Raw genomic sequence first — 26,510 nt, 5'->3', positions numbered from 1 at the left:
AGCGACCCAGCAAAACTACAATCGAATTACAAGGTAAAACAATTTCAAACTTTATTTAGCATTAACCGGAGAAATCGTCAAAGGGTGTAATCAATTGCGACTAAAAGACATGCGATCAATACAAATACAATACATTTACATGTAGAGTGATTTAATAATAATAATTGTTATATAATTATGCAGCTCGTTGACCTAGTTCGCATTCAGCCTAATCCCGTTTCATAATTTCGAGGCTGTTTTCAGTGGAGATCCGTACACAGTACACGCGGTTTCTTTTATTGGCGGTAACGTGAGAGCGAATGTTTACCTGGCCTGTCGTCTTACCGTATTTCTCATTGGGAGTGTATACATATATATACCCTATTCTGTTTGTATTACACTATCCTTTACACCGCTTATAGAAGCGGCTTTGCCTTCTATATATGCCTCATTTCGCGCTATGTTTTCTTGGCGGTCAACGCTCTATGGGAAACCTTTGCTACACACACCGTACAATGTTTTCCGGTTTGACGTGAATCATTACTCATAGTGGAATTCAACCCTCGTCCGCGTCGAACAACCGGTTTTTCTTGATGAAGTCAATTTTTCATCGGCTGACGGTTATAATTGCTCTAGTGTATAGCAATCTAGCTTCAAAACTCCTATACGAATCGAATACCGTAATGTCGGTCCCAACTTCGGTAGGGTCTTCTTATTTCTACGGCTATAATTCGTTGTCTATCTGTAATAAAAGACATAAAAAAAAAAAAAAACAGTACTGATTAGCTTTATGTAATTTGTACTGTATTGTATGTAACAACTGGCAAAAATTAATTTCTGGAAATCTCTAAATGTAGTTCATTCATTTTCTAGCTCATCTTACATACTAATTTAATAGTTGAACACCTTCGTGTTTTTGATGATCAAACACAAATATAACTATCGCACTCTGCGTAAGAATACGATGATCGAACAGTTTTATTTATATTTTTACTAAATCTCACCTTAGCTGCTTAGTTTTACTCTTTTAACTTTGTTTTCTATAATAAATACGTTCGTTCGTGAAAGCTAAAGTTCTATTGCGGTGATTAATTTAGCACAGCTGGTACGGCTACCACTTGCAAAAGAACTGCAAAAGAATTATATTTCATATAGGAATTAGTGAGTGGGACCGTAGTATCTAAAATTTAGAAATGCTTACAAAGTAGTTGCTACTGTAGCTTCTAGACTCAAACAGGCCGAGATGAAGGTAAGAAATACGAATATTGTCATCGCTAGCTCGATGTCGTTCTCTGTTTTGCGAAACCAGCCTGAAAAACAGGCTGGTTTTGCAAAGCTCGCCGATCTTTCTCGTCGTGTTCCAAAGTAGGGACGGCGAACCTGAAGGCCAATATTTGCCTCGGCTTGTTTAATTAGGTTGAGCGGGGTTACTGGCACGGCTGAATAATCACTAGTTATTTTTGCAGCGGTAAACTCCTGGGCAAATCAAATTTGCACGAGCGGACTTAAACAGATATTTTTCATTTTTAATCACAATGAGGAACATTCGACCGCTTAAAGGTTGCTCATATGCACGCGTTGTTCTCAGGGACAGAATGTCAGATTAGATAAATTGCTGGACACAGTCTGTTCGACAAAACAAAAGGCTTAATCTCGACACCATCTTTTCCGATTGACTAGAAATGTGACTGCTTACGACAGCCTTCTACTCCAATCACAGGCACTGAGATTCGCGTGGCAGGCCTCCTGCAGACATAGTTAATCCAGTGATGAGTTAAATCGCGTACGGGTAACTGCCCGTACTGTACAAGAGCTACAATTGATGCCGCATTCATATCAAGGACATATGCAAGGACTCATATCATAATATTCAAAATTGTTTGAAAATCCACAAAGATAATTTTCGATATTTTTGCCTAATGGTACTTCCAGTTGGTATCATGTGAGGATGTACATAACATACGAATTGCCTACTTCTCCCAGAACTTATGCTCTATCATGCGGAGAAAATATAAATTAAGTTAATATTGAAAGGCGTATGAGGCAACCTATGACCGGTCCTATGACAGGCAATAATTGCCCACAAACGATATCTGTTTTTAGCCATAACGCCTTTTGACCATTGTCAAACCATCACTTTCTTTAACGTTACAGCTCTGCTGTTACCAACCCTAACAGACGACGACGACGACGACGATGGCTCGAAAACTTGACTGTGTAACAACAGGATACGTTATGTTTGAAAAATTATAGAAGCTGTCTGATACTGAACGTTGTATGACTAGTCTCCAACTCCCTGATCCACTTTGTAGGAATCCTGTAGGTCCAAGAAAAGGTCAAGATCAAAAACGCAGCTAGGTGAAGCAGCAAGTGAATTCAGCTTGTAAAAACAATATTCTAATGATTATGACACGCTAGAGGACCAATTCTTCGATCGGAAAAAAGATACATCCGGCTGCGCGCGATTCGATGTTGCGAAAATACGACTATCATTTTGTATGATGGAAAAAATGCCTGATGGCGGTTGACTAGAATGGACTTTACTTCGTGTACCCCAGGACGGGTCAGCGTCGCTTTTCACGCGCACACTATATGCCCACGTAATTGATGACAGCCTGCCGTTGACAGCTAATTGTCGATCAGGTTTTAGATAGACTGGATTACAATTGGAATGTTATTTATTAACTACAATGTTCAATTTATTGATACGTGCTTGCGTGCATAACTATATTTTGACACCCTTTTAACGGGATAAACCAGCGATAAAATCAGAGAAGCTAATATAGTAGACACTTACGGCGGCAGTTCTCTTAACGTGAGCTCTAGAAAAGAACGACGGGTTCCAGCATGGCGTGTAGAGTAACACGATGGCTTTAAGAGTTGACAGGTTATCTAACTATACATCGTATTCGTGGTAGCAGCGTTCTGTATCTCGGTAGATTTGTAGAATGTTTACAGTTCTCTCTATCACACATTTAATGGTATTCAAGCTTTTTAAAATTACCAACTATTTTGCTCAAAATAGTAGGCATAGATATTACTATAATGGGCTGCTAGGTCCACCCCATGTTATTTTGTCACTGGCTTAACTATCCTGATTCCTTGATTTCCTATTCAGTCTTACGTAAACTGCAGTGATCTTGTTGCAATGCTTCTATTAAATCTGTCGCGTTCTTCAGTTGGCTATGTTAATAATTCTGTTGGTTTGTTTCACACACTTTTTATACATTGCAAGGTCTGCTCCGTAAACTTTTGTCCTCTTCTAATGAGTTCTAACAAGTTTTCTCTTTTATTAGTCAAAAATGTTCTAGTGGCCTCCTTACTTTTTCAATTTCGGGCCTTGTATGAGGCGCCAATATGTCGTGAAACATAAAGTAATCCAAATTTAGTGAACTATAGATCTATTCGGTTGCCATCACCCTGTTACTCTGTTTCAGTAATTCACCCTGTCGTTTTGAAACGTTTGTTTACAACGGAGAAGTTCTCAACTTAAATTAAATAAAACAATTATTTAACTAATAATATAATAACAATATTTAAGAAAAGATGAATTTATCGTCAAAGAAAATGTGTAGGCCATCCCAGGCGTAGGACGACACTCTACCAGTCCAAAAGTCCGATTCAACAACATGGTATGCGAACGATCTCAGACGATCAGACACGCACACAAAAATATTCAGTGGTGTTATATAGATTAATAGATATACTGGGGTCGAGTTATTCAAATTAGAAAATGCCTTTCCCTTTTTTACACCGAGCCTAAAGTTAATAATAAAAGCCGGTGTAATTAGATAAACAATACTTCAAAGCAACATAAAAATTGGAGTAAGATGTTTTTTTTTTTTATTTTTTATTGAGGCTTACGACTGATGTTAGCTCATTCGAAGGGCATGTAAACCATCAATCATGTAAACCATAAACACAGTAGAATCGCTATGCTTCCCAGCCGCACTAAATGCTTAAAAGTGTAAACAAACAAGAGTTCAATAGGCAAGGAAATACATCCACACAACATATAAAATACTTCCCTAGAAATCATACCACTGACTTTGTTTCAGTTGATATATAATACTGTTATTTTAACTACACAATTCGCTACCCTTTCCTTAGACGAGCAATTTATCTCTATCTGACTTCGTGTGAGAAATAGGTTCAAGAAAGATGCGAAATCCTCAACCTCTATTCTCTGTGAACTATCGTTAGCTTGAATAAGCACCTGTCTTCTACCCACACTACTGTGTAGGTGTATGTTCAACGATGACATCTCAACGGGAACTTAGCTATCTATTTGTAAATTTAAACTGGAATACGCTTTATCGTCCTCTCAAAAGCTCGAGGCTGAGCTGTACCGTCCAATGAACCACAATTTTAGGTATAATAACACTTAAATTAAGGTCTATAGATATTAGGCAATTTGAAGAGCATTCTAAGAACCTGTAGAATGGATAACATAAAAAAAATGTTAGAAGATAATATTTATTTTGCAAGTACCTTTTAAGTAATACCACCAGTAACGCATAAACATCGCCTTGATTTCAAGTCATATCAACTAGGAAATCATTTGTTGAAATGTCGATGGCCTCATTTTATCAAACGCATTGATATGAGTTGCGCTCCTTTCCAGTCAGAGGCGCTAGCTCTTGTGTGTCAGCGTGAGGGAGAAGCCACGTTGGGCACCTAAAAATGCCTGCGTGATGGGCTTACTCAATGAAGACTTTAAGGGTTAATTTGCAACAATTGTGGCTTGGCCTCTAGTTACGCATTTCAAAAACAACAGAAATACCCGCTATGGCCCGTTCTCGGATCCACATCGTAATGCATCAAAATAGAGTACTTCCTGAATGACTTCTATTTTTCCTGGACGTTTCCTTAAGGCGAAGAAGTTTCGTTGTCATTAATGATTTCTATAGTTAACATAGGATGAAAGCAGGAAACCAATAAACCTGTTGAACTGCCTAGGCAAGTGTTTACGAATGTCGTATGATGAAAACATAAATGAAAACACCTTACATTTACACGGTATTACTAAAAAAATTTTTATACATGCTACGCGCACGCAAAAAGGACTTGCTATCGTTGATGTTGTGCGAACTGCAATACTGCTACGTAGTTTACTTTGCCGTCTTCTTCAGAAAGCTTCAAGACGCCTCAGTGCATATATATATCCGGAAGATCTCAACAAATCATGCCATTAGACGCTGTTGTATATGTTGTTTGTCACCGGGCTTGCGAACATGAGCAAGCTCGTAAGTAAAATGTAAAGTATTTATAGCATTGTTAAAGGTCTCTCTTCAAATGTGAATACTTTGGAGAAACGTTTTCGAGCCCCAGCTTAAGGTTCAACTCACAGAAAGTGGGCTTTTTGCAGCCGTCTGCTATGCCTGACGTCGTTCCAGAATTGAAGTAGCGTGAGGAGAGAAGACTCAAAGACTCAGTAATGTATGAGTTGCGTCCCACTGGAGTTTAAGGCTGAAATCGCGGTTCAACTGTATTTCAACCAAAGTCACCCTAACATCTATATATAAACAATTGACACACGAAATATAACTGAAAAATCTGTTAGATTATAGGCATCGCTGAACAGGGACCATTGTCCTTGTCTTCTTCGGACTCTTGTTAACACCTAAGTCTGATTCACTGATCAAACCCTTACGTGGCATATGATTGAGTTCGCTTTAAAATTCGCCAAGTTCGTAGATGACATAAAGAACGGGATGAGCTACTGAACCATTTTGTGGTTCATGAACAACACTGCAGATAGTAGCCTCCGAGCACAGTGTGTGCCTTAATAGACAAAGCAGTTTAACTTATTTGAGTAGTAACTTTTGAAAGGACAATGTCGCGGCGATTTACCTATGCTCAACCGCAATATAACTTGGTGACTGATCATATGTACTTTGTGTATTGTTGAATTGGCCGCTACGAACAGTCGTATATAAATGAATATCGCCTGCATACTGCAAAAGCATATTTAAGCTCATGAATGCCTACATTTTAAGGATTTTTATGAAATAAAATCTTCACTCTGTCGCGCATAATGAGACTTTCGAATAAGTAGACTGTCTATAGATAAGGTTCGAACCGCGGGCGGGTCGTATGGACTATTCTACAATGTCTTACACGACGTTACGTTCAAGTAGTACGATATATTCCATACAAATTATGCATATGATTCTACAATAAACGCTATACATTTTTTTAGGCTAAACGTGCGAAACCACGCATTGAGACTCTTAAATGAGGTATAGTGACGCGGGAGAAAATGCATTTTGTTTCGCTACCATAATACGCAGTATATGCTGCCTTGGCAATAGACCTTTCCGCATATATAGAGAGAGCCTTAATTAGACGTCCTACTAATAACAGTTGATGTCGTCACTATGGATAGACAAATTGGGCTGATGCGATTTGCTATATGGCAACGAAACAGGATATCAGCTGTAGGTATATGGTAATTCGTTAGTTTAATACAAATCGTAACAATCGATAAGCCCATATGACCAGGCAATAAGTTTACTGAGTGTGAGGCTTGTAACAGTGATATCGTATTTAAATGCCTCTTGGCAATTAACGTTGTTTAGTATGTTTCATGTTTACATGACAATGTTCCTTTTAAAGAAAAACGATAATGTAGGCGTTCAGGGGTACTATATCTTCTCACGCATAGAACAAATTGACAGTAGATGGAAATAAAGTTTTTTTTTTTTTATGTTTTACGTTAGGTACTTAAACCATCAGGTATTAATTTAGCTAGACATCTGGCTACCTCTAGCATGAAACGTGCTGTAGATTTAAGCCTCCTAACACAGGTCACTACGTATTTCTAAGATCACCAGCCGAACACATAGACCACTGTGCTATCACGTGGACAGCATCGTGCACGCTTAACGCATGTCCAGATGGCCTAACTAGAGATCGCGAATCGTCTATTGATTTCATCTTAAATGCCCAAACGGAGGTTCACTGTATAAAGTTGACCTAATCTACATTAAGCCATAATAAATGCTGTTTGTTCGACATGATTAGATGCCTTATTCGCTTTCGCTGTATTATAGTAGAGATTCGTCGTGAAACGACGTCTCATCTAAGACCCACGAACGCATCTGTTGAAGGAATAAAAGTTGAAGTTCACGACCTCGTAGCTGTTAACAATGGTCGACGATGCTAGTGTCGAGAAATTAGCTGAGAAATAATACCTCTTCTTCAACTGCCTACTACATCGGGATGTTTTCTGTTGCTAGGTTCTTGTCCGTCGAAAAACCTTTATCCAGACCCGAGGTCAATGGCCTTCTAGTGAAGGCGGCATTTTACCGTACCGCACCCACTCTGCCTAGCATCTTTGCCATGAGCATTAAGATATCGAGGTCTATATCTTTCCGTCGTGGTTGGAAATAGTCATGTCGTGTGCCGTTGCAGCCTGGTTTGATTAGCTGGTTGTTTTGAGGCCTTCAATAACACAAGTTGTTGGGTGCAGTGTGTCCAACATCGCACAATGCAATACGCCTTCATGCTCCTATGGAAGGATCCTGCGACTTCAATAGACTGACCCAAGCAGGACTTATTCTCGTCAGCCCAACGTGAATAATGTCATTATCATTATTGCAACTTGCTATACAAAATTAGCAAGTTGATTGATGAATTTCCCTTTTCCGACTAGCATCGACGGAAAACACAGAGGATAATATCAAAAGCCGCCTCCGATGTTAGCATTTCCGACAATGGATTTCTATCTTTTGTTAAGTGTAGGATATCTATCGTGTGACGTAATCGCACTTGAATTATCAGTCGATTTTTTAGGGCGGATTTTAAAGGACGAAGTCATCTACGCCCGCTGCTGTCTAAAGATCGCCACTTTTGCCTTTCCAATTTTTCTAGTAAGTCCGTGTGCCTGTCGATGCAATATCTGGCTAGCCATTTGTCCTGAAAGGTACAATTTCGATGACTACTGCTGCTTGGCCTCAAGTGCATCGCGTCAAATGTTCACTAGATAATTTATGTTCCAATGAAGAATTTTATTGTGAACAATAGAAACATTGCCTGTCTATGGGCAGGCAGATCTTCCCCACTTATTGCGTCCGGAAACGTAACGCCAAGCTCGGATAATAATCTTCAGATACTTTATTTTTTTCTGCACTTGCTAGAGCGAACACATGCGGCTACAGTCTTCCCGCGGAGCGGGTAATGCGCCGTTCACATATTTACAATATCAGTTTAGAAATGGTTCAAAAATGGTGATTAGTTAATCATTCGGTGCATACAATAATGATATATTTCAGTGCGCGATAGAAATAAGGCCACGGGAGACGCGAATGCAAACGATCTTCAATGGGAGAAAGAAGAATGGGCGGGCAATATTATCAGGAGAGGATTTGCGATATTGTTCCGATGATGACAACTGGTTTACGAAGATGGAGGGCTTTTTTATTTGATGCTTCTTACATCTATCTTGTATCGTTCACGTTGAATCTAGGTTCTGTCATTCATGCTGCGTCGTATAAGTACTCTTAATATGATAAAAATAAGCACAGTAAATATTCTCGACGATAAGTCTATTTATTTCGAACTACTGCCGAATGTTTACGTAAAATCCTGGCAACGGGTGTTTATCGGCATCGAAACATCTATGCTTCAAGCTACAAGTTAGTGCGTATTTTAGTAAAAGTGGATACACTCGCTCCGAGCAAATATTTCCCACTCAAGATGTGCGTAGTATATCCTAATTATAATCACTCGCTGGCTGACATAGCGAAGTAATGGTAAATGTGCGCATGTCCAACTAGCAATTTGAGTTGTTCTCATCTGTGTCGTTTGTTTTTACTCTAACGTTTGTTTGGGTGACGCTTTTTTATGCTCATTTATTGCTTCTAGGCCACCTCGTCCTGGAGCAAAGGCTAATGAACAATGAATCTAAGGCCAAGTTGCAAGCAGACTAAGAAAGGTCCGTGCCCGTTTTCTTACGCATTTTGTGTCACCAGCGAGCGTTAGGAGTTGTCTCCTAGTATCACCAGTCCTAAATAAAATTATACCGGTGCCTCTTGCAAGCGACCTTACCGTGGGTGAGCTCCAGAAGAGGCTAACCTGTATACTCAAGCTTAGGTTAGATTGACGTTCGTAGAACGCAGATCTTTAATGTATGTTTTTAATTAATGCTAGGATTGCATAGTTTTTGATTTTGTTAATTAGCAGCTAATAACTCCTCATGAAGATATCGCTGCCTGCCTGGAAGGCGACCTATTATTCTCTATGAACAAAGCATCAAACTGCTGTTTCTGTTGGTCAGAACGAGAGAACTAGTTTATTTTTGCGCCCAAGTATGGCCAAGAACCGCTGCAGCGCAGAGGCTATAGGTACACACACACATATATCTATATGAGTGTTTGTACAGATTAGCAGACATGCTTATAGTCATAGCAAGTGAAATGCATTACAACCTCTAATGGTCGATATCGTTGTTTTTGTGTACCCGTTAAATAATAACACACTGTAAGTATGAATACATTCTCATGCATATTGTAACACAATAGCCTTTAATAAACAAGCTTTGATGCTGGATCTTCCCAGCAGTTCTGAAGATGGACAGCAATGTAACGTAATGTTGTTAGATGTAGTAATTTAACAAAATCTGCTACACGAGTTACCGTTATGGGTATCAACTGAAGATAGACTGTTATGATTTAGATTTTCCATAGAGAAGTTCATGGAATCGTTAAAAGTTCGCTTTTAAAAAGAAGATTCTATATTGCCCATGTGCTATGAATACAATACTAGCGTCATAGCATAATCTTCAATGCAAAGTAAGATGAAGAAGCGTAGCAAACGAATAGAAATATATTACAAAGACAAATATATTAGCTTGTTTTGACAATTGCCGATATGCCATGTCGCCTTCTCAATAATCCAACAGTGACAAATACGTACTAATGAGAGCTCGTAATATTGAAAAAAGATACTCCAAAACCCAACAGTTAAAACTGTTTATTTAATTTTTGCGCTTAGAAAAAAAAAGTAATCATTTTGCTATTTTTTTAAATAACTAAAAACTATTACTACAAATAGAACTACATTACGTATATATCAATTAGATAAAATTATGTTATTTGAACTGCGATGAGCGCTTCTTCAAAGCTGATGCTAAAGTGGGGATCTGTTAGGGGTTATTCGCGAAGCTTGCATCGATTCGCGATTGCGCTAACTTCGCGCAGACCGAAATTAGTCTGGGTCACTACGGCACTCGACGAGCTGCTGATGGCTACGCAGTGGCCTACGCGGTGTTAACGAAGCTTTCGGAGGGTAAATGAAGATCATTGCAGTCAGACCCATCGAAATATCTCATTTTCGTCTCTTGTGAGAATCTAGCAAACGGTGACGCGCTACTCCGTTATTGAGCTGCTTTGCGCGATGGCAAAGCTAATATTTGACCGGAAATCTGTAATTGTCTGGCTTTTACCTCCTGTTGATGAAGATAATGATGTGTTCGAGGTATGACGTTGAGCCTAAAAAGTGCAAGCCCAGCTAAAATACTTGTATTGATTATGGAACAGCTATAAAATCTTTCCCGCCTGACACACTTGAAGGAATTTTCTTCTGAGCACCATCTTTGATGATAAAAAAACAACCTGTACGAAACATTAAACTATACTGATTCTCTAAAAGCGGCTTGTTTGTCTTTTTCTTGTTTCAACGCCATTGAGATTTAATAAACTATTGACAAAGCCAGACCACTCACTGAGAAAAGCGTGACTCGTTCGTGCCTTCGTTAACTCTATCCGGTTAGTTCGAATCTTTACCCTTTACAATTTACATTACCAGTGTATCAACATCTCTGAATTTGTTTGATCAAGCTATGCCATTATATCTATTGAATTGTAATTGATTGAATTATAAGGTAATATGATTACTATAAAGCTTACTTTTTACATTTAGTTACAGTTATTAGCTAGCTATCGAGTAGAACCGGATTGATTAATCGTCGTAGAAATAAAGACCGTAACCAACAACATCAGCCATTGAGCTGGTCTTACATTCTTTGAAAATTAAACGCCAGGTCGAAATTTCAACTTGGAACCTAATTGAAACTCACCTTGAAAGCTTTAACCGTAAATGCCAATCATCGAAGCTGCTAAAAGCTTCTAGCCTTCAAGGAACGACGCGCTTACCGTAACACGTCATGGTATGCTGCCCAAGAACAAGGTCGGCTAAAAGGCCAACAAAAAAAAAGTTGAGAGGCATAGAGACAACCATTCTTGGAAAAAACGGTAAGCGCATAAATACGCACCGCCGCAAGCATTGAACAAATGAGAACTTTTTTTCACTCCTTCCTTTTTATTGGGCCTTCAGTAGCTAACTTTTAGACGCGGGCGTAAAAGACACCTGGTGCGGTATCGATCATCATTACCTGTCTCTATTATCATAAGGAATACGGGACCTTCCATGCCAACCAATCAATGAATGACGTTTCCAGGAGACAGGTCAAAATAGACCGATTTCGTCGCGATATTCCACTTTGCGTAGAAGATGAAACAACAGGCTTACGTTTTTTTTTCTGTTTGCCGAAAACAGCAGTAGGTACCGTTTGAGCTTCAATGAGGGCACAACTCTGCCTCGTAAATAGCATCGGTAGTGGAATCATTGGAACAGCAATAGGAGTTACGTTCACGTAGCGATACGGGCGACAAAGCACAGTGCCCATACGACAATCAGAATTTATCAAATCCAGCTCAACCTTAATCGGCGGATCCTTACAAAACTGACAAGCACGTGGTATCGCTGAACTGTTAGAGTTTATTCAGTCATCCCATCTAAATATGAAAGCTGTTTAATTGATCGGATGCCAATATCTTCTAAGTCTTCTGTATTCGATTGTTACTGATGCAAGCCACATCTCGCCTTTTTCTACAGTTGTTATTTTTGAGAAAATTCGGCTCTTATAGGTATATATAATTTCAATCGAATTTCAATCGGTACACAGACAGACAGACAGAAATTAAACTAATGAAAGATGATTACTTTTAGCTATAAAAGTGTTAATCACCAGAACCGATGCTGTAGGACAGCTCGATTATACTTTGATCGAATAGGAAAGATATACGAACCTACAGAGCAGTGAAATTATTGTCATCTGGTCCTGAATGTCAAATCCTAAATAAAATGTAAAACGCGTATCCAAAGCAGAGAGAGCCTTTAAAATGTCTGCGTCGATTCCGGTTAATCATTCCTCAGCTGCACCCTTTTCGAAATTATGCTTTATGTATTCGGGTTCACGAAAATGATTCTAGTAGCCAAGATTATTCTTAACTTATAGATTAAAAACTTAACTGTCGCACATCCTTTTGCGTTCTTCTCACTGTGTCGGCTTTTTCAAGTGGTACCCGCAGACCAAAAAACAAAACATTTTTTTGGAAATGTAACAGATGAGATTTTTAGCCGTTGACACAAACTTGAAAGACAGTGTTTCTGTTTGTACTGGTCATCGGGTTCAGCACAGAAGCAGTTCAATGAGGCCCATTGGCGAATGTGAGGTTTACGGATGTTGAGCTTGTGGAAATTTGCCTGGTCGAACTTTTCCGTTCCCGCTAGTTCTTGGGTCGGATTTAGTCAGCGAAGTACGAAATCAGATATGATTTCCATAGCTACTCATTTTGCGTCTGTGGAAAAAATTCAAATATAGTAAAATAATAAGTGTCTGTCTTAGCCGAAAAGAATCATCATAATCCCATTGGTACCTATTTCAATAGCTTAGAAATCATGTACTTTAAGATTGTTTAGCATTATATCCCACACGGTTTAATTACCGAGCCAAGCACAGCAACTGATTTAAGCGTTTTTTTTTTTTATATTTGGCATAAGAGATCGTTAATGTCTTCGATAATCAAACAGTTAGAGAAGCCAAACTTCTTTTAGAGGCAAAGAAGAATTTCTTATAGAACGGGTTTTCGATATGCTAAAGATAATTTAGTCATCCTTTTCAGGGGCTGCCTTTCCCGCCATAGTGGCATAAAGGGTACGACTCGCAGCAAATACATGCAAAGCTCAAAAGAGGCAAAAAAACCCACCTAACTAGCCACCGTAACAAGTACCGAATTGTATATGTAAAAAGAGCGATTGTCTTTAGGATATATCGTCACGAGTGCCACTATGAAACGCATCCAACACGAACACCCTTTGCGAGAGGAACAAGTTTTTTGTGCCTGTAAAATATCGCCGTTTGCCTGTAAAATATGATTTCCGGCTAGCTTCTGTTTTGCCTCCGGTGTTCAAACATACTCTATCGATATACTGCAGGCTTCACCGTGGAAATCTCATTGCCCCGTTTTTTCCCTGGGCCAAGTCTAACTAGCTAAAGTAGCAAAAAAAAATTTGCCTTTATCTGTTAAACTTTCTCTTCATTGCCCTTTCCTCTTGCCTCGGCCTGACCGGTCGAACAATTTAATATGCTTTCGAAAATTCCGTTAAAACTGGATTTTTTGAAAAGTCTGTAGGTATAAATCGCAGATTATTGCTATTTATTCAGTATCTCATTTTAAGATTCCTGTTGAACGGTATTGGCAATGAACGTGTCAACAATGATACTATGCCATGGATATTGAATTTGTTTGAAACTAATTTTGCTTTAACAATCGCGACTGGAAGCGACAGAAACTCTCGAGTAGAGTTTTTGTGCACACCTAACACATCAGGTTGATTAACCCAGCTAGCATCATACAAATATGCCTAGTCTTTTTATCAGAGAATAGTAAAAACATACAAGATTTACCAGTACAAACCAATTCAATGTAGTCAAACGGTATAAACTATTGACTGCTAATAATAAACATCTATTTTAGTGGGATATGTTAAGATACCGCCGGTATATTCGGCAGTGCTTCTGCTTCGATAGCGATGGCAGTGAAATGAGATATTATAGCAGAATATAACAGAATCACTAATAATAGAGGCTAGACTATTACAAGCGAATCGGGCGGACCTCGAAGTGGATAACCTTTGAACTATCCGCCACTGCCACACAATATTTAACTGGTAAATATCTCACTCTTTTAGAACATTGTGAATGAAAACTGTTTGATTTTACCCTAAGAAGAAACATTTTTCAGTCTTCAAAACGATCCGGGGGAACTACGGCAGCGCAAATTTCACGGAAGATCGGCGAAGGGAGTAAACAAGAAAACCTCGTTAAACGTAGCCAGTACGTGCATAACGCGAAAGATTCAAGCATTGAGATTGGTGTCCTGAAGACCAGCAAAAAGATGACAGGTTGCAATCAGAAGCACAAGAGCGTAAATTGCCGCAATCGTAAAGGCTTTTCACGAAAGAAGAGGCTGCAACCTAAGGGCTCTGTTGGCTGGAATTAGTAACAGAATAATAAGCCAAATACCGAAAATGCGGAAACGGAGTAAAAAACGGGTCCCCTTTAAATTAATTCCAGCCCAATCGGGGAACTCTAATAAACAATAAACAATAAAAAAACAGCTTTGCCTCAAGCTTCAAAAAAAGTATGCTTCTACTTTTGCCATAGACGAGACATACTTCAAACTCTATTGCGAATCAGAGAGGGAATACGCGAAAGAATGGCGTCGCTCCGTAGAGAAATCGAGTTCGATGGCAATGTCGAGTAGGTCCGGACGTAAAGTAATAATGGTATTTGCAACAGAAGCATTTGCTGCTATGAGATACCCGCCAAAGAATGAAGCCCGCTATTTCGAGTTCCTTGAGAGACTATTGACCCGCAATCGAAGACACGCAGTCTGGTCACTCGACTACAACACAAGACTTCATCGCTACGCCTCAATTTCTTTTTGGATAAAGCAAAGCAATTTCCATGTTGGCCTTAACCGTCCGATATAGATTCGCGTAACGACTGAGTTTTCCATACCGTGAAAAGGGCAGCCTGTGCGCGAGCATATTCCACGATATAGGAACATTAGTAATGGGTATATGGCTATCCGGAAGCTGCTAGCACCTTGAGCTAACCGTGTTCATATTAAAAGAAAGTACTTGTAATACGTACTAAAAGGTCATCCTCCCAGCCCGATTGGTTCAGAAGTTATCCAATTTCATGGGTTTCGCCTGTAACAGCCTAATACTACTATACTAAGCAGATCATCTACACATATTCAACTAAATCAAAGGATATAAGTATTTCTACTTTAATAAGTAAGTTTACTCTATCAGTACAAACCAAGTTGCATTTTCCAAATCAGATAGGAGTCGAAGACCTTTCGATTTTAAGTCTTTTGCTTAACCGTTTACTCCATTAGCCAAGCCATGGTATGGTGTCACTTTCTTGACAAGGTAATCGCTTCATTGCTTGTGAGAAAACCTCCGTTTAATGGAGCTTGCTTTAGAAGATTTTTGTATGATACGTTGTGTATATTTCAAATAATCACACTCTATATGGACTCTCCTGCCCCGTTCACGCCGATCATACCGATATCTTGGGTGGTCAAATTATGTGGTTGTAGACTGCCACAGGATCTTAATACGAGAACAGCGCTATCTAACTTGTAACTATAAGTTTAGTAGATAGAATTTGGCAAGACCGCTTGCCATTAGTGTAGTTTTGGCACCGATTCAACCTTTATTTTATGATGGCTCTAAGCATATCTTTCGACTTAAGTAAGGTAACTGACAAACAAGGTATTCTATATACGCAATTACTATGGAGAGTGGCAACAACACGTTACAGTGCTAAATATAAGGCTGCAATTTTAATGCATGGCCTATCTCATCTATCAGCCATTGTATAACATTACTGCAGAATGAATCTATTAACGACAGACGATCGAGAAAGAAATGGCCTATTATATGATAAACCTATTATAGAAATTATGTTCATAGTAGAAGTGGTATAAGATGTGGCGAAAATCTAAGCAACAAAGATAGGCCTGCGTTAGAAACCATAGGTTATTTTAGTTACTATAAGGTCTTTACTTATCCACTTATTTCATTAACCTATCATACCTTTTATGAGACTACACAGGATCTTAAGTATACTTTGAGGTCTCGCACGGGTATACCGTATGTGACTGGCCTTGAAAGAAAGAATCAATTTGTCATTGGCATACCAAATACGGAATAACCACTAAATTGTTTTTAATCATATCTCACCATTATTATATATATATATTTAGCGGAATTTAACCAATGATCGCCACCTTCCGTTCGAGCCAACTAGTCAGATGTTGATTTTAAAGGTAGGGCACAGCCACCTAACCAACAAAGTTCAACGAATAATTCGTTAGTGGTAGATTTGTAAGCAAAAAAAAAGACAGAATGACATTTCAATGGAACCTCTACCGATCCACTGCCGCTCGGTTAACGCTCCGTTAGCCGTTAGTCCAATGTTGGCGTAGATCCTGGCGCGCAGTGATCAGAACTAATCGTTGCAAAGCCTGCTTGCTTTTTAGCTCCGTCTGTAGCTATTTACCGATGTGTGACAGCGGCGACGGCTGGTTCTACTTCTGCTGATGCCGGCTGATGAAAACCTCAGCCAAATACTCAAAAATACCAATGTTAGGGTTACGGAATCGCGATCGGTACGCGTTTGATAAGGAAGATCAAAGCGGACAAGGTTATCAGCGGGAAATGCTATTCCGGGGAAAATTAGCCGTGAATCAAAACCGTCGAACAACGTCACAAACGTGCATTTTACTAAGCAATGCGATCCGTCTTCTTATTAAAAGCTTGAGTTAATTTTTATGAAAATAAAGCTTAGTTATCATGGATGTTAGTTATGAGTAAGACGAACACTATTTCAGGACAGATATACATACTATAGTATGAGCATTATATTACAAAGCCTAGCTTCGTTTAATGCAGAGAACTTCTAAGCAAAAATAACTATCTGAAAAACATAAATGTCAACAGAGGTACGCATGATTTGATCTGAATCTTTCCAGAACAATAACATTAAGTTTTTTTTTTATTATTGGAAGCAAAATCTGAACGTGCCACCGTCTTCTGGTAGCGTTTGCTTTATTGAGAATGATCTGTATTTTAATTCAACAAATGGCGAACTCAGAAGATGAATGTTTTCGCGTAATATTTCACGCAATACGCCGACCTCTTGTCAACTCCTGCGGGGGAGTTTGTGTACACAACTTTATGGGAAATAATCAAGCGAAGTTTGGAGCGTTCGACGAAAGGTAACTTCTACTACAAAGTGGTTTCGTTTTTTCTTTTTTTTTTTTTGTTTTGATCCATGTACATACTATACGGTGATGCACTTCAAGGCAAAAGATGACAAAAACAATACTAAAAAAGGTTTTTTTTTAAACACCGAAAGCAACTAACAATCGCAGCAAGAACAATGATTGTGTCTGCTTTGTATTACATATAAGTAGTAACTGTAGTCCGGACTAACGTATTTTGTTACAAGCTATGTCACTGTAGTTAGCTCTACGTGTATAGCCAGCAATCAGATTTGCGTGTCCTAATTAAATGGATGCTGTCCTTCCGGCTTTGGCCAGCAACGAGGGACAGCTTCTTCGAGGAGGAGGAACCGTGAATAACGCATTGAACTTGCACCGAAAAATTGTCACTAGCGAAGATCGAGTTAGATTGCTCTTCAAGTTCAGTCCAAACTAGCCAGTTACTTATTATTCTAGCCACTGAATTTTATGTTGCGTACTATTGGTAAATGCGTTAATCTGCATCATTTTTTAATAGTACTCAATCAAAAGTAGTCGAACGAAGTGAAACATTCCTATCCATAATGAAAAGTTTTTTTGCACAAAAAGTAGTTGTTTACCGGGAAATTTATTTCTAGAAACCACTAAGGCACCGACAGAGCAGAATTTTCTCAAGAGTTTTCGACGAAAACAATTTTCCAGGCCAGCAATCAGATTTGCGTGTCCTGATTAAATGAATGCTGTCCTTCCGGCTTTGGCCAGCAAAGAGTGACCGCTTCTTCGAGGAGGAACAGTGAATAAAGGTCATCTGGCTCGTAGAACTTTCAGGCCGTCGACTAAAAATCTGTTTTCTTTGGCTAAATTATTAGATAGACGCAGTTTAATAAAATGAATTTATATATCTTTATAATGGTGTTTGGTAATATTTTTAAATTAAAAAAACTTATAATTACATATATATGAGGGTTAGCGTGGTAAAAGTGGACTTACAGTAATATCGGAGACAGTTAAAAGGGATCATTTTGCGATGGTATCAGAAGGTTTAAAAGCTTTGCTCTAATTGTTGACATACCTCCCCGAATTTCCGCTGTATATGTTATGGTTACTACAACAAGATAAAGTTTACACACTGAGGCTGCACGGCTAACTCTGACCGCGCTCTTTAGGTAACAAGTTTCTGGTACGCTTTGACTAAGCACTTATTCGATCAGACATGGCAGCTCCACTGTATACTCAATCTGTTCTTCTGCTCACCATCACATCAAACAGTGGCAACTTTCGCCGGCTAACTTATCGCTTAGAGGTTGTTCAGGCAAAACACCTCACTTCCCTAAAAACCTGGTACAGCATGCAGACGAGTGGATGGCTCAATGTGGCCTGAATTTCCTTGCCGATGTACATAAAACGGCCTCACTCTTCGGTCGGTCTGACTATATTAAATTTACTACATCAAACAAGACGATTCTTTCTCCCCCTTTGTCTCTCACTTTTTCTCTCCACGCGCGTCGGAGAATGTTTGTGTAAACGAGTATTTCAGTAGAAAAAGTGTAGACATCCGCACATTTGTACAATGAAACGGAATGAAAGTGACCTTAGATATAACGAGTCTTGTTCAAGGTTCGCCCTCATATATGGTAACCCATGTGTAACGGATTGAGATTCGTAAAAATACACGCCTCCTTCCTAGCGTGAGAACCCTTCTCTAAGGTTTCGATTAAACCTAAAAAAAATAAAAAAGACGCCCGATTAGGTATTAGACTTTAGCCTTCCAAGACTCACCTTATACAAGCTATTTTTCAGCGTTTTTTTTTTCTGTTTCAAATCAGCATGCTACGCGGGTACTGTGTCTCATGGAAAGTAGGCTAAACAGACATGTGAGTGAAAAGACTTTAGTAAATGTGAATTCAAATAGGTGTCACACTTATCCTGTAACGAACCTTAAACGGCCGTTCTCGCTTTTTTCCGTAACATTTGTTAACAAGCGTAGCAAGCCCCGCATTTTTCGACAGTCCCCCCCGAGTACTGCCTTCATAAAATAGTGCATTTCAGGTACGTTAGTATACGCACATATGTGTTTTACGAACGAAAACACATGTGCATCCGCTACGCAAATACGAATATTATCTAGTCTTAGCTATCGAGTACAATAAATAAAAGTCTACTACCAGAATCCTTCATCTTCCAGGCTATTTAAACGCTGTAAATATATTTTTCCGTCAACACAAACTAATGTATTTAATTAGCGTAGATCGCAATGCGAAAAAATGAGCTTGAAGATGGCGAAATGCAGGCATGTTGAACATGCGGCATGTTCTTCATTGTTGTTCTCAAACGCTTTACCGCCTACTCCCCTGCAAAGCGTCTGCCATAATGGGATCAATTGCTGTATACATAACGAACGGAAAGTACAATATCGATGTCAAACTGGACAACGAGTTGGTATAGAGAACCTAAAAAAAAACGCCGAGTATTCAATTTTTTGGAGAATCTAGGACTTCATGTTTATAAGGCAAATGCCTTACCTACTCCGTCGGTCTGGCAGTAAAAACAAACTAGAAGTAAACCAGTCAAGTACAAGTCAGCCAGTACAGTGGACTAACTTCTAACCTAACTTCACTTTCTATGTAATTCACTGTAGAGATATGTTTTTCATTCGATAGACTATGCACATATATCTATTGCTTTAAACACATCTTTGATCAGGTCTATGAATGAGGTGGCAAGCAGAACTGAAAGGGCAAATGAAAGCTAGGGTCGTTGCGTACTATAGGCCAACTCTACTAATAACACGTTTAACGGCGCTTAGCGCCGATGCCACTATATGGGTCGCGTATCGTATAATAAATCACTTTCGTTTGCAAATGACGGTGGTGGTGGTGCCTATTTCTGGCAGGATCTGTCGTTCCTGCTAAATTCCCTCTCCCAGGATCTTTTTGTCTGCTCTTAGCTATCTCAGGGGCGGAATAATTGTGCGGACGTAAAAATCGCGAAAAGTAAATGAGGACCTATGATGGTAGTATGATCTTACGGGGCTCGTTCTTAGGCCGGCGTAATTCTGGTCTGCGTATCACGGCCACATCTACCCGTTTACTCCTGTTGTTGAAATCTCCTCTTAAGCTAAGCGTCTCTTCATGATGTATGGCGCTTCCTCTGGCAGTGCAAAGATTTCTGGTCCGCTTTTACTATAGTATCGAGGGTAAAAACTAGAGGTTCCCACTAACAGTCTTCATGGCTGCGCCAGTTAAATCGTATAGTGCGGATAAAACAGATGAATTCCGAGCTGACCTTCAAATTTCACGTAGATTCGGATAAACATTTGACTTTACAGAGACTCAAAGGAAGAACATTGCTTCGACATAAATTAAGTACACGTGCTTTTCCTAAACAGAGCCAACATGATCATAATTCAAGATTTAAGTAAATGCATTTTCAGTTGACCTAATGCACATATGGTGCTCGGCTATTCCTGTGTGTAGTGATAACCTTTTTCCTAGGAGTCTGGAGTGCTTTCGGTTACAAGGTCCTTTCGGAAAGCTGTCAGGTGCGTATCTTTGGTGCTGTAGCCGAAGCTTAATAGAATATTTTAGCTTTACAATAATGCGAACACTGAAGTAATTGCTAGTCAGAATGGGCATGCCTCCGAAGCTCGAGGCTGTCTTTTTAATTAAGTTTTACTCTTCAAATTAACTTATTTGCCATCGGGCTTTTACTGAAAACGTCGTTTCTTTATAAACGCGTTTTTAACTTTGAATCCGTTGTGATTCGAGGCTTGAATGCAGACTTCACATAGAGAGAAGTTCTCGCCAGTGTTAATATGCGGATGAACTTTTGGCTGAGTACGAGTGTTAAACACCAGTCTACTGATTTACAGCACGAACGTAAACGTGCTTATTGTAAGACTATACGTATTGTTATCAGTACAGTCATTGCCGATGAGTTTTCATTGTCATGTAATCAATTCTGAACCCTTCTCCAGCAGGAAACTGTGACCCAGTTTAGGTTGCATCCTTAGCTGATGTTGTACGCCCACTCTGTGCAGCGACGTTGTGACGCACGTCGAAGTTCACTAACTTTTTGGCTTTATCTCTGAGTAGAATCATTGGTACCAGCCGAAATCAGCGTGTGAGATAATCTCGGGGGTTCGCTGTGAATACTTAATTTTGAACAAACTCTGCAAATATGAGTTTGTTGAGAGTCCTGAAAGTCGCTAGAAGGTTCCTGAGATGCACTTGAAGAGATTTGCATATAGCAAATGATTCTTATCGCTAATGTTTGTAGCTGCATCGTTCCTGAACGCTTATTGAGGAGATAGGTGTTTTATCAGGTTGTTGTCGTATCGCTGGTGTCTGTTTGATACGACCGATGCTGAGCTCTCTATCTTTAAAATTTAACCCTGGCTTTTTATTTTAGCTAGGGTTAGTTTAGTTTTCGTATGAAGTAGCTGGTACGCGAATATAGAATATAGTGACCAGTCTGCGTGGCGCGATTTCGAGCGAAACGATCCTGCTATGGTGACTTTTAAAAAAGTACATCATGTAATGGTAAGGGATATTCGTGATCTGCCCATAGAGCGTCCGCTCGATTAAATCACTATTTTATAATACTCGCATCATACGATGTTGTCAAACTGGGTCATTGCAGCTGGGTGCGGTAAGCAGCTTATCTTGGGCTCATATACGAAAAAGTTAAGTTGATCTAAAAGCCTTTAGCCGTCAGGTCTAAGCCAAGCGTAAATCCGCACCGGCCTTCCGCTTTTCTGAGTTTGTCTTGCCAAAGAACATCGTTATTTCAGCTAGAAGTAGCCTATCTACCGCTTGTAACAAGTCTACTGATATTTATGTTATGATACTGATCTTCTTTTTCCTTAGATTTTTTGTCATGCCAAACGGGGTATTCACAACGGTGTAGCACTAAATTAGCATTAAAAACAGCGAGTTTATCAATCGAATTTATTTTTTCGTCTTTGGCGCCTCTACATCAACTTGTTAGATGTGTGATTACTTCTAGTAAGTAGTTCCCTTATTACACTCGTACTCACTACATACTTACCGTTCATGTAGTTGCTTTCCTTACGTTAGTGTGGGAGCTTAGCATTTAGATGGAGCTGTCTTAGGATACAGCCGTCACACGAAACGGAGGATGCTTTACAAAAATTCAATTACCTGATCGCATTACCATACAAGAGCTAGATACGTAATATCCGACATGACAGCATACAAATGGTTGGCTTATTTTCTATTTATTTTAACATTTAGATCTTAGATAATAATCTCTGACCTTTCTGTCGGACCTTGCGAAATATTGAGCCCTGGGAATCGGACTCAGAATGCAGAATCGTTGTCGGTACTGCTAGCGTTACGCGTATGTAAATTTTTGCAATAACTCCATGGCGCTATGAGTTGCTTGAATTGGCAAACACAGAGGCCCCGAGACGCAAAGTGAGTAAATAAACCAAGGAAGAGGTAATTTTGTTTCACATATAAGTAGAGATATTTGATTTACTGTTAAAGGATGTTGTTTTTATATTATTGTCCGTTAGGCAGGCCAAATCAAATCTCGTATGCCCACGTGTTTGGCCTTTATTTTTTCCTATTTATATTCATTTGAATGACGGCGGTTCCGTGAGAAATAAGGATTTTTTTCACATCAAAAAGCAATATGACCGGCAAAGGTATCTTTCAGTCATCTACATTACATTAATTTGTCCTAGAGGTTACACCATCGAGGATTAACGCTGCACCTAACGTATAGAGGACCACGGCACCATGAAGGTGATACAGCAGTTGCTGACAATATTACCTTTCAGAAAAGCGTTCTTTGCTTTATATTTTCAAAAAACAAAACATAACTGTACTAGCAGTTGTGTGTTTTTTTTTTTAAAATCCGCGCACAAGTTTTTCATGTTACCGAAGCTGACGAGATAACTTAAATTTCGTATGCAACAAGAATAACTCGCCACTGAACGCGATAAGATGAGACCCATTGGGGTACTTAGTCTGATTAGAAAAGCTTTTGTAATGGGATGGTAAACTTGTTCCTTCTGTAGTTCGTATGTTTTGACGTTCTCATGGCAAACCTGGAGATCACTGGCTCCAAGTAAACATTGAAGGCATCTTTAGCAAGACCGTAAATGAGCTCAGGTCAGCTAGTGCTCTTGGCTTAAATAGAAGGATTCCATTGTAATTGCACTAAACTAGAAGGAGAAGACAGAAACTATAGCTCTGACGAGTGTCGCGGAGCCATTGGAGTAATACTATCGTATTACTATAGATTGGACAACCTCACTATTGGCATCACGCAATGCGTTATACGAAATATTAAATAAAAGTAGCCACATATACATCATAAAGTTAATTTGTTTTCAGATGAAGATTACGTGACTATCTAAACTGTCCATAACCTAATTAACCTAGTTAACTCTGGAATTCTTTCGCGTTAAGAGCACTCACCCTTTAAACAATCTACATATATAAAACAAACATGTAGGGACAAAAAACAAGTGTTACACCTGTATCGAAACCTACAGGTACTGCTTCTTGATGCTACCTTTATACTAGTTATGATTTTAAGTTATTTTCTGCAGCTAAAAAGAAAGTTGATAGAAAAAAAGACATTGTGTTTCGAGGAATATGGCATGGGCTGGTAACCCAGAAGATAATGCGCTCCACTTCTAAAAACTCCAAAGAGCACTTGGGTCCCTGTTGCTCCTGTCTCTGCCCAAATTTCAAATGTACGGTATTTTAATCAATATGTCAAGTGCATATTATTTCTAGAAGTAAATATTTCTCGACTCTTCTGACAAATACACTTGACACATTTTGCCTACCTGAGATCGAAGAACGATGTGTATTCTTCATTCAAATACGAGCTATTTAAATACGTTTAATCTATATTGTATAAATAACACCAGCTTACCCATAGATTAGCCCAGTTGCGAAACATTGCCAGGTGTAAGTTGAAATATTCGATGCGTTTCGGTGCCAGAGCTTGAAGTAGGGACTCCTGCTCTTTTCCAGCTGAGAGCTTAGCCGTCCAATCCGCTGCGTCGAGGGCAACATATCCCTATGTTAACTAGTACGGGCCGTCCTTAGCTCTAAGGATTTGATAACCGACAACGGGGTTGCTATGATTTTGACCACTTATCCGTTTTCCTCACGGCTGTACTCGCGCGAGTGGCCCACAGCGACTCGGTCAATAACGACGTAGCTGATATGTGTTTTTCAGGTCAGCAGCTGACGCAACGCAGGCCGCCTTTACCACCGACAGAAGCACACGCCTGATACATCTGACAATTATCCAGCTGAAAGGAGCCTGAATCTGTTCGCATTTGCTCGACGTTTATGTCTGGTGTCCTTATTGAAAGCTTTATCGTCATTGAATAGTGTATTCAGTAATATTCCATAGTTGGACTATTGATAAATGACAAGAAATTTCGTTGCTGAGTACTTCGATCCCTACGTAGCGGTCACGCCTTCATCCGCTATACTCGGTACCAAGAGGTAGCCAGTTCTTCTTAGAATAAAACCACAAGTTCATTGCAATAGAGGTCGAAAAAGAACTTACCAAGTAGTCTTTTCAAGTTTGATGATTTTTTTTTTTTAATATATGGAAACTTTATGGCGAAGTGTTCAGCTTAGTTTATTATGATTATTATTATCCTTATCGTGTCAAATAATTTTTAAACATCTGTCCAAATGCATCGAACCACAGCGCTCGATGTGTTTCGCATGACTTCATTGGCGCTCTTTGCATTTTCTGTCCAATTACTTACAATTAGTGACTTTTTCCCTCACCGAATACACTCCTTACAAACGTTAGTGTTACCCAGAGAGAATGTCACGGCTACTTAGTCGTATTACGTTACGAACCAAAGGTTCATCTTCTCTGAAGCTTACTAAAATTTATAAAACTTATCTGTGAGCGTTGACGCCAATAGCTAATACGGTTAGTGATGTTGAAAGGCGTATAATGAGATGTAAATTATGCACTTGATCTTATAGAGTTCGCTACCCATTAATGGTAAGCACGTCGTGCACGGTGCGGTACGAACGAGCGAGTACGCCTAGCACCAACAGTAACTATAGCTATATCAATCATAGAGGAAACGCCTTTGATAAATGTCATACAACACGATCTCGTAGCGATAATAGAAATAACCCTTCTAGTTCATTCGTATAAATAGAGTTCGACTTTCATTAAAGCTTTAGGCTTTACATCGAATATTCAATTTATTGAACATTGTTTTATGTTACAAATTCACCGGATATGTCTTTGCGTTTTTAAACTGATATATAAGTCCATGTGGCGGCCATGGTAGCGGTACAAAATTGCAAAGGACAATCTCTAATTCGACCCAATCAATCATTGATTGATTGATTGATTGATTCACACACTGCAACGAACACTCGAGCGTGTTTTGTGCATAACTTACACTTGAATTTGACTCACGTCGAGAATAAGTTATCCACGTGCGCGTATCGAACCCTACGGGATTCACGCCGCTTTCGATTGAGTGGTTAAGCTTGTCAGAAACAAACAGATCATTCCGGGTAGTCACATTTAACCGTTGTAGTATTTTACGAAAGGCATACGCTCATCTGTATAATATCGTAAACTAAATTATAGTATAAGCACTAATTTAGTTATATTAAAAATACGCTAGGTATTAAAAAGTAATTACATGTCTTATCCGTACACAATACACTTAGTATTAACTATGAACTCGGACCAGCTCCGATCGAGCTTGTCAGCTCAAGACGATGAAAGCTTCATGGTACAGCAGGCTTACTGTTTTTACTGTGAACTTACTTATCGTCGAAAAGTTCGTCCCCGTTCGAATCGTTGAATATTCCATCACAGTTTTCTTTTTCGTGTCGTTCAATATGCGCAGTGAGTGTTTGACCATTCGAAGTTTCGAATGGACAGTGTGGACACTGTAGCTGATTCGGGTCAGCATGGAGGCGGTAATGAAGCTCGAGAGTTTCCCTGAACTCGAAGCATTTGTCACATTTCCAGCACCTGTACTCTTCATCCTGGTGATGCGAATCTTCATGGCGTTTGAGAGTGCTGCTCCACATGAAGAACCGCATGCAGAACTGGCACATGAAGCGTCTGTCATCTGTGTGTACTCGCATGTGACGCGTTAGGCTGGCACGAACCATGTAGCTATTGGAACACTGTTTACACTTGAATCGACTCATTTTGATGACTACTTCGTTAACGCCTCGATGTGCAAAGCCATTTTATGTCTTTTTTGGCGATATTTAGCAAACTAGACAAGGGGAGCCGTCGCAACATATCTTGGGTAAAATTACCTCTTGGATGTATTCGTTAATTGAAGCGATGAAACAAGCTGAGATCGACCCTAAACACACACACACACCGTGCACAATAGCTGGGTCGAAC

General features: G+C 39.4%; 1 protein-coding gene across 2 annotated transcripts; it reads right to left on the bottom strand.

The window, feature by feature from the left end:
* Positions 1-26: 26 nt before the first annotated feature.
* On the bottom strand, positions 27-26,501 carry LOC111254417 (uncharacterized). 2 transcript variants are annotated; one of them, XR_015316387.1, is made up of 3 exons: positions 25,914-26,501; positions 24,021-24,405; positions 27-721 (listed from the first exon to the last, which is right to left on the bottom strand). XR_015316387.1 is itself a non-coding variant. In XM_022815244.2 (2 exons), exons 1-2 carry the CDS (start codon positions 26,303-26,305, stop codon positions 25,599-25,601), a joined length of 420 nt encoding a protein of 139 aa, XP_022670979.1. In that variant the 5' UTR covers positions 26,306-26,489; the 3' UTR covers positions 25,271-25,598. The 2 variants fall into 2 exon arrangements, 1 of the variants encoding a protein (XP_022670979.1); XM_022815244.2 differs by lacking the exons at positions 27-721; positions 24,021-24,405 and adding an exon at positions 25,271-25,626 and having other exon boundaries at positions 25,914-26,489.
* Between the last annotated feature and the right edge of the window lie 9 nt (positions 26,502-26,510).

This window comes from Varroa destructor, unplaced genomic scaffold (assembly GCF_002443255.2).
Source record: "Varroa destructor unplaced genomic scaffold, Vdes_3.0 BEIS01000007.1, whole genome shotgun sequence".
NCBI classification, from domain to species: Eukaryota; Metazoa; Arthropoda; class Arachnida; order Mesostigmata; family Varroidae; genus Varroa; species Varroa destructor.
The sequence above is the reverse complement of the archived record's forward strand: the minus strand, read 5'-3'. Positions and strand labels throughout refer to the sequence as shown.

Coding starts and splice junctions, on each gene's coding strand:
- LOC111254417 (XM_022815244.2), bottom strand. CDS start 26,305: ATGAGTCGATTCAAGTGTAAACAGTGTTCCAATAGCTACATGGTTCGT. Junction 25,627..25,913: donor GACGAACTTTTCGACGATAA/GTAAGTTCACAG, acceptor GTTTCTGACAAG/CTTAACCACTCAATCGAAAG.